Source organism: Schistocerca serialis, chromosome 9 (assembly GCF_023864345.2).
Source record: "Schistocerca serialis cubense isolate TAMUIC-IGC-003099 chromosome 9, iqSchSeri2.2, whole genome shotgun sequence".
In the NCBI taxonomy this organism is placed as follows: domain Eukaryota; kingdom Metazoa; phylum Arthropoda; class Insecta; order Orthoptera; family Acrididae; genus Schistocerca; species Schistocerca serialis.
This window is the reverse complement of record NC_064646.1, coordinates 64,933,072-64,946,501: the sequence shown is the minus strand read 5'-3', so window position 1 is coordinate 64,946,501 and position 13,430 is coordinate 64,933,072. Positions and strand designations below refer to the sequence as shown.

Genomic DNA, 13,430 nt, shown 5'->3' with positions numbered 1-13,430 from the left:
CATTCCGTCCGGGTCAGCACTTGGTTCTGGCGACTGACGCGTCACAGTATGGCCTAGGGGCTGTTCTCGCCCATCGGTATGAGGATGGGTCGGAACGACCCATCGCCTACGCTTCCAAGACCCTCAACGATGCCCAACGGCGTTACTCTCAAATAGAAAAGGAGGCGCTCGCTATCATTTATGCTCTGAAAAAGTTCAGCGTTTTTTTGTATGGTTCTAAGTTTCACCTCATCACCGACCACAAGCCGCTGGTCTCTCTGTTCAGCCCCTCGGCGTCGCTTCCGGATAAGGCAGCTCACCGCCTGCAACGTTGGGCCTTATACTTGTCTCGTTTTCACTATGAGATTCACTATCGCCCCACGGCCCAGCACGCCAACGCTGACGCGTTGTCGCGTTTGCCGATGGGCCCCGACCCGGTTTTCGATCGCGATGAACTCCTCTGTTTCCACATTGATGAGGAAGAACGTCGTGCGGTCGAGGGTTTTCCACTTACAGGTTCGCAGTTCGCGTCGGCTACTGCGCGGGATCCGGTCCTGCGTCAGGTGATCAGTTTTGTTCAGCGTGGTTGGCCGGACAGGACCAAGGGCCGGGCGTCGGATCCCCTTCGCAACTACCATGCCTTGCGCCTTCGTCTGTCTGTTCGTGAGGGTGTTGTTCTTCTGGCCACGGATGGCGCATCTCCACGGGTTGTGGTGCCCGCCTCTCTTCGCAAAGCTGTTCACAAACTATTGCATGGGGGCCATTGGGGGATTTCTCGGACTAAGTCCCTGGCCCGCAGGCACGTTTATTGGCCCGGTATCGATTCGGACATCGCCCACATGGTCGCTGCGTGTGATCAGTGTGTTCAACAACTGGCTGCGCCTCGTACTCTGCCCTCTCCGTGGCCTGATCCGGCGCAACCATGGGAACGGGTGCACGCTGACTTTGCCGGCCCCTTCCTCGGCACTTATTGGCTACAGTTGATTGACGCCTTCTCGAAGTTTCCGTTTGTTGTTCGCTGTCCGTCGCCCACCACTGCGGCGACGACGCTGGCTTTGTCAAAAATCTTTGCGCTAGAAGGTCTTCCATCCACGATTGCCACGGACAATGGCCCTCAGTTCTCTTCGCAGGCCTTCCGTGATTTTTGTATTGGACAAGGGATTCATCATGTTACAGCACCGCCCTTCCATCCGCAATCGAATGGGGAGGTCGAGCGCCTTGTCCGCACTTTCAAAAGCCAAATGAAAAAATTCCTTAGTGATTTTTCCACAGATGACGCTCTGTTGCAATTTCTGAGTTCTTATCGCTTCACGCCTCTGGGTGATCGCAGCCCTGCTGAGCTCTTGCATGGCCGCCAACCGCGCACCCTACTGCATCTGCTTCACCCTGTCAGGCCTTGTACTGTGTCCCCTAGTGCGGGAAAATACCAGGTGGGCGCCGACGTGTGGGCACGGGGGTATGGATCTCGCCCTAAATGGATTCCAGGGGTGGTCCAGGCTCTTCGCGGCCGCCAGCTTTGTGAAATACGTACGGACGACGGCATGGTTGTTCGCCATTACGACCAGATGCGCCCACGAGTGGTGGCCACGCCGGTACCACCGCCCCTTTTTTCGTCTCCACCAGCCCGAGAAGCCAGTCCTGTCGCTGCTGCCGATCTTCCGGGCGTGTTGCTGCCGCCGCCGTCGCTACCGTTTCCGAGTACGCCGGAACCGGCCCCAGTCGCGACGCCGCCTTCTCCGGGACCCATCTCGCTGGAGCACACCCCCAGGTCCACGACACCTATGGATGCTGCTCCGGAGTTTTCACCCATCATCTCGTCCAGGAGGCACGTCCTGGACATTTTCGACCATACTCTCGTGTTTCTCCGCGGGATCTTCTCGGGACCTCCCAAGAGGCCATGGATGTCTCCGCACTGTCCGTGTCTCCACGAAAGTGAGCGTTTTTTTTTCAAGGGGGGAAAAGTGTTGTGACAGTGCCACGACATTCAAAAGTGCCGCTACGTTAGTACGCGAACACGGCGATAGAGGCGCTCCGCAGCTCGGCCGAGCGCGGGAGCGCCACCTGGTTATGAACGGCGCCGGCCGCATGTCACGGCCCGGCAGTCGAATGACAGATACGGAGTTAGTAACATGTAACCCGCGAGTGTTTCTACTTTTGTATCTCTACGCACTTTAGTAGTGATTAAAGGTTATAACAGGCAGTCCTTTAGAAATGCTGCAGGACAGGATGTACCTGTGTGTAAATGAGATGAGGTATTTTCAATTCAGAAAGCTGAATGGGGTTACTATTATTAAGACATGCTCTGGTATGCCATTACCAGTGGCAAAGATGCTTAATGAGATAGTGCAGGTAGAATTTGCCCCACATAGCTTAGCAAGCAGGCACAGGCATGTCTTAACTTGAAAAGAGATGAGCCAAGAATGATTGAGGTGGATTTCCCATTGAGTCACATTTACCAACGTTTAATGCACACAGCACAGCATGTAAACATAGCTACATTATTTTCTAAGCCTCAATAACTGTTCTTAGTATTAAAAATTTGTAAAATATTTACATATTGGTTTAGTAACAAAAAGTTAATGTTAGCATAATGTTCCATGAGACATTATTTATTTTTAATAAATAGGGTTTGATGTATTTTTGATAAGCACTTGAGTGTGGTTTTTATGAATTTTTTTTTAAATTTATGTTGGCCAAATTGGTTCAAAGTCTTAAAAATATTGTAATGTAATGCAAGTCACTAGGAAGATGCAGCATGGTATGAGCTGGACAACAGCAGCAGCCAACAGGTAAACTGAAAGAAATATAGGGGCAAGGTATCGTAAACTAACTTTTTGGGGGGAAATGTGAGAGAGGGTGGACTGTGAAAAGAGAACTGGTATTGGAGGTTTGGTAGAGAAAGGAGTCCTGATTCCAGGACATGATTTAGTAACACTTGTGTGTTTGAATTTTGAGCGGCAACTGGCTGTATAGTGGAAGCTTTGTGACTTTGATTATTTCATGATTTCATTGACTTAGAATTTTTCAGTGATACTGACACCTAATGATGAGTCATGACACTAACACAACTAATAAGACAAAATCCTGCAGCACATGGCCTGAACATCATTCCCATAAAGTTGGGTACATTGACTCAAGTAACAAAAATTTAATTATTACCCCCCACCATGTATTAGCTAAAAATATCTTAAATTCTTGCATATTATGAGTTAACCTCCTAGCTTAGCAAGGGCCACCTTACCTTACTGTTTTTTTTTTTTTTTTTTTTTTTACCAGGGTCTATATTAAATTAATCAAGCACAGTGTCAATTCACAAATGTTGAATTGAGAAGGTGTGATTGCATGTAACTTATCATATGCTACATTTTACATTACAACATACGAAATGTACCTGAAGGTTCAAAGATGCTTTTAAAGCTAGAAGATACTTCAATCTAGCTCCTTTATCAGTAAGAGGACATGATGTAAAGCTATTTAGTACTGCACCCTATTACAGGTTAGTGGTAGATGGTGTCGGTTGCAGAACCATTGTTGGTTTCTACTCTCCACAACCATTTAGTTGTTGCAATAGGCATAGCTGAGTGGTCAGCAAAGATGGAGTGCACGCATTTATTTGATCTGTGCATTTTTAATCAACAACAAAAATGCCACAGAATCCATGTATCAATCTGATTAATCTAAAGAGAGAACCTTTCAAGGCATTTCAGCTCCTGTTTGAAGAACAATGGCACAAAATGGATAAGTCCCCCCCAATTGTATGTCTGTTACAAGTTTTAATGAGATGCAGTGTCAGTTGCACAAACATCTACAAACATTATGATAAAAAGCAACAATATGTACAACAGTTTCAAGAAAAAACAATACGTACAACAGTTTCAAGAAAACATTATCATTTTTGTTTTCATAAGACATCAACTGAATTTGAATGCAGAAAATATGGCAGAGCTTTATGTGGTATGCAGAAACTAACGCGTGGACAATGTTCATAAAGATGTAACTATGTTTCTTCCTTGTGTATAGGGCCTCAAATTGTTCGTCAAAGGCTGCACACATTTCTCTTGAGGCATGCTGTGGCAATGAGATCTTTATATTAGCTGTAGTCTTCTCTATAGCACTGATTTCAAAACAAAGCAATTAATTCCCCTGTGTCAATTTCAACATCCATTACACGGAATGATGTGTTGCAGTGGTAAGAGAATGGGTTAATACTTAGGAAGACAGCAGTTCAAATCCTTATCCATTCATCCAGATTTAGGTTGGTCACAATTTCCCTTAATGGTTTAACATGAATGCTGGAATGGCTCAGTTCAAAGGGAATGAGCGATTTCCTTCCTGATCCTTCCACAATTCGAACTTGTGCTCTGTTTCTAAAGACCTCATCATCAATAGGACATTAAATTCTAATCTTCCATCCTTCTTCAATGTCCATTTTCCCTCAATATAAGCATTCATTCAATAAAGAACACAAGTAGAAGCACAGTGTGTAGTTTGACAACAGCTCATGTTTGGTTTTTGTTGCAGTGTGTGAACACTTTTCTGCCTCACATAGGCCGACTAAACATTAAAGACTGTACTGGTGGAGAACTGCAGGAGTATCACTTGCATAAATTAGAATTCAGCAAGTAACAACTGGTGATTTCAATAACAGTGTAGGGGGTCATTTATTTTGGCAGGAGTGATGTACACTGGGTGTCACCTAATTCCCAGACCTAATCCTAAAAAACATACATCCTGCAGGATTCTGGAACAATTTCGAAGGCATTCTGCCCTGAATATTGACTGCATGAGAAAAGTTTTTGTACATACGAAGTCATTAAACCGAGAAGCCATTGCGACTGTTGGCAGAGATGATGTTATAGTACAACACCAGAGCAGAATTTGAGACAGAAATTGTGAATATGGCACACTTTTAGCACTCACAAATGTCCTTGAAATGTTCAGTAACCATTAACAATTAATAGTTAGTGGTTGTTAACTATAGTTTGATCTCTGTCCCATTTGTGACTTTTCTGTTTTCAATTTTGATGAAAACGTAGTTTGAGACACTGAAATAAGACTGCATATGTTATAGGTGAAAGAAAAAACTAAAGTGACATGCCATATTAACAAAATCAAAACATATTTGTTCAGTCAGCCTTGTCTAACATGCATATAAAACAATGCTAAATACCTACGTTTCACTTCCTGTTGTGAAACCTTGTTACATTCACTGACAGGAGTTGATTCAGCATCAACTATATCTGTCTCTTCTTGAGCTACATAATTCTGTATGTCTACTGTGACAGATGATGAGATCTATAACAAAATAAGGTCAAATTATTACAACACCCTGAGAACTACTTAAGCACAGAATATTACTGATTAAGTTCATACCAACTGGTCTCCAAACTGACGGCTTTCCACATCTCACAAGAAATCAATGAGAACAAAGAATGTTAATTAACATTTGTGCTCAGATACCTTGTGCTTAGATGCACTGAATTCTACAAAATTATGGTCAAAGTTGAACTCCAGAACACAGAAAACAGAATGAATACAGAGCACGTCTCACCACATGGAATGGAGTGGAGCAGTGTACAGCATATAAAGAGATCATGTCAAATTTAACAAGTACAAAGTATGTACCAAAAGTTCAATTACATGGTTAAAAATATAGTGACTGTGATGAGAAGACTAACAATAGTTGACAGACAGATAGATAGATAGATAGATAGACAGACAGATAGATAGATAGAGATAGAGAGAGATAGAGAGAGAGAGAGAGAGAGAGAGAGAGAGAGAGAGAGAGTTGAAACAGAAGGTAGCATCTAATATTTAACAATGTGCAACAAGATCATTAGAGACAAAGAAAATAGGCTTACACTGCACATTTCCATCCATTAATATAATTTGGAGTAATTTACTACCACAATTCCACACTTAGCTTCAAAGTATTCATGCTGAAAAGATATCTGGTGTCCAGCTTCAAATTTCACACAGGCAACTGTTTAAAAGGTTAGGGATTCTAACAACAGGACAAGGGGGGGGGGGAAAAAAAAAAAAAAAAATTCCCAGATTTCCCGGTTAAAAATACACTTTCTTCCAGATGAAAACACACTTTTTCAGTGTTATTAAGTGACCGTATATTTTCCCTCGGAAGTGTAAAACTTATTAATCCTTTGAATGGTTATGTTTTTATACATGGGCGTAGAATTTCTCGGTGCTTTAGAAAACGGAACTCAAGGAAGAAAACTCCTTGTGGAAAGATTTTTGATGTGCAGAAACATGTACGCTGCATATTTTCGTATTACGAAAGTATAGATTCGAATTCCACCAAACACCGCATATTACTTTCCGAACCATTGTACTCGAGATTACAATACGCTTTTGTAAGCCAGTCTTAGCTCATGTCACGTGATCCCGCCAGCTGATGACAGCGGATATTCAGACCACAGAACACATGATGTAGTCAGCTAATAGCAACATCACTGTTAAGTACGCGGATACACAAACAGGAAAAGTTAATGTTTTAAATCAAAACACATAGTGTTGTTACAAGAAAGGCAAACCTTTCACATATAATGTTGATATTTTTGTGCATGTTACACATTAGGATATATCACACAAATGTGGCAGTAACATTTTTAGCTGAGTCCAGTCACTTGTCCTCACAAATAAATTAGCTACCGCAGAGGAGAGGGAGCTTCCTGTAGCACTACATCAATTTGCTCATATTAATGACATGAATGTCTGATCTTCTGGGCTCGAAATACTTCTAAATGGCTCGTCATCAAATGCTCTGTGAATTACGAAATTCATCATACATTCTCGCACATGGTTCAACTTGCATAAGAGAACATTTACTTTGAAAGTAACACTTTTCAAACCACCATTCGCAATATTTTCCCGTGACCTGTTAGAAATAGGTTTGTTTCAGTAGTCGTCAGAGAGTGCCAGATAACAGGTGCCACTGCGCTTTGGCAGCTGCTATGATGCAGGAAGTCCATATGTTGGTACGTATAAAACATTAAAAGATCTTACATTATGTCATAAAAGAAATAAGACATCAGAGGATACTCCAAGAGCATCGGAATTTCGTCAACCATACTAAAATGGCTCATTTAAAGTGCATACTTAAAGAGCACATTCATATTTCCAGATTACCAATGAAGTAGACCTCGACCTGATATTAAGCTTTTCAGTGTGAGTTTCGGGATGTAAATGTTCTTGGAGTACCAGTACTGTATTAACTCGTTTTTTATTCTTTATTATGGCATAATGCCATACGTGCTAGAAGATGAAAACATGCATTTGAAATGCAGCGAGCAGTTGAAATTAGCCAACAGTGTGGAACTAAACACTTTGTTTCAAACACATTGACTACCTCAGTGTAAAAGATTAATAAACACCAAATTTCTTTAGCAAACCAACAAAAATAACTTCCTTGCTCTACAAGGCGATTAATGCATGGCTGTCAGAAAAGTGGAAATAAAATAAAATCTGAAACTAATAATGTATATTAGCCTTCCATAATTATGTAAATGTATTTTAGTTCACTTGATAGCTCTTGGCCACAGAAATCCATTTTGTTTTCATTTGACATGAGAGCAGCAAACGAAGAGGAAACAGCAAAATCACTAAATGTAAACACGGGTCATGTGGAGACTACACACTTCCCCACACTAACTCAGACTTCTCTCTGCATCAGCCTCGGATCTACGATATTTCCGAACCAGGGCAATACTACGATAGTGGCACCACCCCCTCCCTCCCTCCCTAGAGCGGTTGAGATACAACATCAAAATTTTTAAAAAAATTGAATTTTCAAAAATATGTTCATTTTGTAGCGCACATCTTCTGAAGAGTCTGATTCATAAAACATATATGTTAGAGGATATGTAAGACATGTTATTTGGTCTTAAGTGAGCCAGAGTGCAGTGCCACCCCTCTTCACACAGCATTCTTCTATCGCACGTCACTGTATTTCGCTCCGTGGAACTGAAACGTGCATATTTTGTACTGGACGCCATAAAACTATATTCAGGACAGCGGAAATTAAAATGTCCCCCGTGGTGCCTCTCCTGCTCCCAGTCGCCCGGTTTGACATCCTGTCCCCCCCCCCCCCCCTTTATTATTATTATTTATTTTAAGCCTCGCAATTAATACTGGATGGGATTATTTGTAATCGGGAGAACCAGAACTCTTCAGAAAATTTGCACTCTTTATTGCCTGTTAGCTAATAACTTTCTGTTTTGAGTGACATAAAATTAAATATAGGATACATAAAACCAGTAAAGACAAGAGACATGCAATACAGTACACATTTCTTCAATCCTTAACTCCTAGGATCGTTTTCTCTCTAATCTTGCTACAGCTTTACATGGCACGCTTTCCTTTCTGTGCAAGAGTCTATTACCTCATAAAAGTTCATCAAACATTTTGCTACATGAAAAATTGAATTATCATTGTCTAATGCTGAGTAAGCTGTTAATACAAATAGTACCCAAGACTGGTGTGGTTTCTCGATCTGATTACGTCTATTTTGTCACTGTCTGCTAGATAAAACAAAATAGGTCTTTTGAACACTGCAGAAATTGTAACACACACCGAATAAACAAGACTGTTTTGGCACAAATGGTCATTTTTATAACATGACAGAATATAATTCACGAAGACCAGCATAAAATGCCTATTACACCTACTACAAGCAAAAAAGCTTTATGTTAGAAAATTGTTTCACATTTCATTCAAACGCTCCAGTTTCTCAAGCTTGAGATCGAAAAGTAGTAGCACGAGATTTTTATATAAATTTGGAATTGCTGTATTCTTCCTTAATTTGTGTGATGTCCCCATTTCGTCTCCTTCCTCATTCTAACAAACAATCTTGCCATGACTAATTCTGGAACTATTCCTGCCTTTGTCAAAACTTATTTGCCAGTTAACTTCACTAACCCTGTGAGAACCACTGGTTTAGTTATCCCTGATTATTCTCCGGTTAGGCGTTGTTATGTTCGTACAAACCATTTTCCGTGCTACTTCCAGAATAGAACCTAAGCGGCTGCTAGACGGAGACTATACAACTGGCCCTTACTAGTGTAGTGATCTGGACAAAAATTTTCTGAGAAAATTTCATTTTCCTGGATACACTGAGAAGATATTACGTAATCTTTCTTACTTGTTATTCCTGTTAGTCATTTATTTCCATTCTGGTAGTCAGAATCTATGGATTTCCGAAGTAATTATAACACCTCTGATCATTCGCAAATCCAAACAACAACATAATCAGACAGCGATTGGCGTTCACTCGTTCGGCTTTACTCCGCTCAGCTCGTATAGCCCCGTCCCCTTTTGCCTGCAGGAAAGTTTATTTCTAGAGGTGACGAGGACTCCCCTGACAGAAACATCACGTACACTATGCACGCATTCAAAAAAATCAACTTATGTTATTATTTATTTATTTATTTTTACCTACTTAATCTAACGTAAACTAACTTACGCTAAGGACAACACATATACCCATGTCCAGGGAAGGGTTCGAACCTCCGACGGGGGGAGCCACGCGAACCGTGACAAGTCGCCTTCAACTGCACGGCTATCCCACGCGGCATATGATTCATTCAGAAATCAACTTACAGAGTGTGTTCAAAAACCAACAGGGATGCACATCAAAATCATATGAGTAATCGATAGACCAACATGCGCTGGATGCTAGGTGCTTTGTGAAACAAGGTTTTTTCTCCTCAAGAATATGAATTTAGGCCCCCCCCCCCCCCAATCCCTCATAGATCCAGGCCTGCTGCGCATGCGTGAATCTGGCAGCTTCGGCACAGCAGTAAAATTTTTTCCAGTTGCATCTCGCTGCTTGCTGCGACTGCTTACACAGCCAACAGCCACATTTCTGTAGCCAGAAATGGGAGAAGGTACTACTCATCAGGGTGTATACGTAGACAAGGAAAAAAATTCCCAGATTTCTGGGAATTTTTCCCGGGTGAAAACATACTTTTTCCCTGTTAACTGACAGTATATTTTCTCTCGGCACTGTATAACTTATAAGTCCTTCGAACGGTTATGGTTTTATACACGGGAGTAGAATTTCCTGGTGCTTTAGAAAAATAAACACAGGGGAAAAACGCATTTGGGAAGATCTTTTATGTGCAGCAACATGTACGCTACATATTTTCGTATTACGAAAGTATAAATTTGAATTCCACCAAACACCGCATGTTACTTTCTGAAGCATTGAAATCGAGATTGCAATGCGCTTTTGTAAGCCAGTCATAGCTTATGTCACGTGATCTCACCAGCTGATGACAGCGGGTATTCAGAGTTTAGGACACGTGATGTAGTCAGCCAATAGCAACATCACTGTTAAGTAGTGCGAACGCACAGACAGAAAAAGTTAATGGTTTAAATTATTATACATAGTTTTGCTACACGAAACGCAAAGCTTTCACATATAATATTGGTCTGTAAGACTGATACGCTGCAAGAGAAGCTAAGCTTTCACATACAATGTTGGTATTTTATGCGCGTATTACAATTTAAGATATATCACACAAATATGCCCGTAAAATGTTTAATAACGAAATTCATCTAAATGGCTTGTCATTGAAGAGTTTATTTTTAAATGAGAGTCAAACACACTCTGATTTAAGAAATTCATTGTACATTATCACATATAACTCTGTTGTAACTGCCAGAATGGTACTATGATGGTAACGCTTTTCAAACAACCATTCGGAATATTTTTCCGCGACCTGTTAGAAATAAGTTCGTTTCCACAGTTGCCAGAGAGCGCCAGATGACAGGCGTCACCGCTCTTGTACAGCTACGATGTCATAGGGAGCCCGTATGTTCGTACGTGTAAAACATTAAAAGATCGTACATTATGTCATAAAAGAGACAAGACATCAGAGGAGGCTCCAAGAGCATCGGAATTTTGTGACCCATACTAAAATGTGCACATCTAAAGTGCACATTCGTATATCCATATTCCCAGTTAAGCAGGCCACGACCTGATATTAAGATTTTCAATGTGGTTTTCGGAACGTAAATTTTCTTGGAGTACCAGTACTGTATTATCTCATGTTTGGTTCTTTATTATGGCATAATACGTGCTAGAAGTTGAACATGTGCACTTGAAATGCATCGAACAGTATGTGGAATTAAACACTTCGTTTCAAATATATTGTCTGCCTCAGCTAGAAGTTGAAAACGTGCACTTGAAATGCAACGAACAGTGTGTGGAATTGAACACTTCGTTTCAAATATATTGTCTGCCTCAGCGGAAAAGATTAATAAAAGAAAGTTTCTTTAGCAACCGACAAAAATAACTTCATTGTTCTGCAAGGCAATTAATCCTTGACTGTCAGAAAGGTAGAAATCAGAAATCTGTTTTGTTTTCATTTGACGTGAGAGTAGTAAACAAAGAGGAAACAGCAAAATCACTTTAACACGGCTCACGTTGAGACTACCAACTTCCCCACTGTAACTCAGACTGCTCTGCGCAACAGCCCCGGATCTACAATATTTCCGAACCGATGCAATTCCCCGCCATTCCCTCGAGCGTTTGAGATAGAACGTCAAAAATTTTATAAAAAAATCGAGTTTTCAAAAATATGTTCATTTTGTGGCGCACATCTTTTTGAAGAGTCTGATGCATAAAACATATGTGTTTGAGGAAATGTGAGACATGTTATTTGGTCGTAAGTGTGCCAAAGGGCAGTGCCTCTCCTCATGCAGCATTCTCCTAAAGCGCGTCGCTGTACTTCGCTTTGTGGAATTGAAACGTTTATATTTTGTAATGGATGCCATCAAACCACATTCAGGACAGTGGAAATTAAAATTTCCTGTGATGCCTCTCCTGCTTACAATCGGCCGGTTTCACATTCCGTCCCTCTTTTTTTTTTAAAAAAAAGGAACTCTTCAGAAAATTTGCACTCTTTATTCCTTATCAACTAACAACTTGCTGCTTTGTGAGACTTAAAATTAAATATAGAATACATAAATCCAGTAAAGACATGAGACAAGCAAGACAATACACGTTTCTTCAATCCTTAGCTCCTAGAACTTTTTTCTCTCTAATCTTGTTACACCTTTACATGGCGTGCTTTCCTTTCTGCGAAAGAATCTATTACCTCATCAAAGTTCGTCAAACGTTTTGCTACATGAAAAGTCGAAATGTCGCTGTATAGGCCTAATACTGAAAAAGCTGTTAATGCAAACAGGACCCAAGACTGGTGTGGTTTCCCGATCTGATTATGTCTATTTTGTCACTGTCTGCTAGATAAAACAAAAAAGGCCTTTCTAATAGTGCAACAATTGTAATACACACAAAATAAACGAGACTGTTTTGGCACAAACAGTCTTTTTGTAACGACAGAAGATAAGTCACAATGTACCAATATCAAATGCCTATTAGGCCTACAACAAGCAAAAAGCCTTACGTTAGGAAATAGTTTCACACTTCATTCATACGCTCCAGTTTCTCAAGTATGGGACGGAAAAGTAGTAGTACGAAAATTTCATACAAACTTGGAATCGCCCTATTGTTCCATAATTTGTGTGATGTCCCCGTTTCTTCTCCTTCCTCGTTGTAACAAACAGTCTTGTTATCACTATTCTGTAACTATTCCTGCCAATGTCAAAGCTTATTCGCAGGTTAAGTCCACTAACTCTACCAGAATCACCAGTTTAGTTATCCCGCGATTATATCCGGTTAGGCGTTGCTACATGTTCGTACAACGCGTTTTCCGCGCTTCTTCCAGAATAGAATTTAAAGCGGCTGCTAGACGGGGCTGTCGATCTGGCCCTTACTAGTATAGCAATCTGGCCAAAAATTTTCTGTAAAAATTTCATTTTCTTGGATACACCGAGAAGGTAACACGTAATCTTTCTTACCTGTTATTCATTTATTTCCACTCCTGTAGTCTGAATCTATGGATTTCACTATTAATTATAACAACGCTCATCATTCGCAAACTCAATCAACCAAACAATCAGACAGCGGTTGGCATTCATCCGTTCAGCTTGTATGGCCCCTTTTGTCTGTAGGAAAGTTTGTTTCTACATGCGACGAGTATTCCCATGGCAGAGACATCATGTACAATATGCACGCATTCACAAATCAACTTGCAATTCACTCAGAAATCAATTTAGAATGTGTTCAAAAATGTTCAAAAACCGACAGGGATAGGTTTCAAAGTCATATGAATAATCGATAGACTAACGTGCGCTGGATGCTAGTCGCTTTGTAAAACAAGGTTTTTCTTCCCTCAAGAGTAGGAATTTGACCCCCACCCCCTCCTAGAACTGGGCCTGCTACGCATGCAAGAATCTGACAGCTTGGGCGCTCCAGTAAAATGTTTCCCGGTAGCATCTAGTTGCTCGCTGCGACTGCTTACACAGCCAACAGCCACATTTCTGTAGCTAGAAGCGGGAGAAGGTACTACTCATACACCACTCAACTGTGC

At 41.1% G+C, this 13,430-nt stretch overlaps 1 protein-coding gene across 1 annotated transcript in view; it reads right to left on the bottom strand.

Annotated features, from left to right (window-relative positions):
• LOC126419139 (X-linked retinitis pigmentosa GTPase regulator-like) overlaps positions 1-13,430 on the bottom strand; it is a 358,411-nt gene that overhangs the window by 83,079 nt on the left and 261,902 nt on the right. Inside the window, exon 12 of the mRNA XM_050086247.1 lies at positions 5,154-5,274. Coding sequence (XP_049942204.1) covers positions 5,154-5,274 — 121 coding nt within the window. The remainder of the gene's footprint in view (positions 1-5,153; positions 5,275-13,430) is intronic.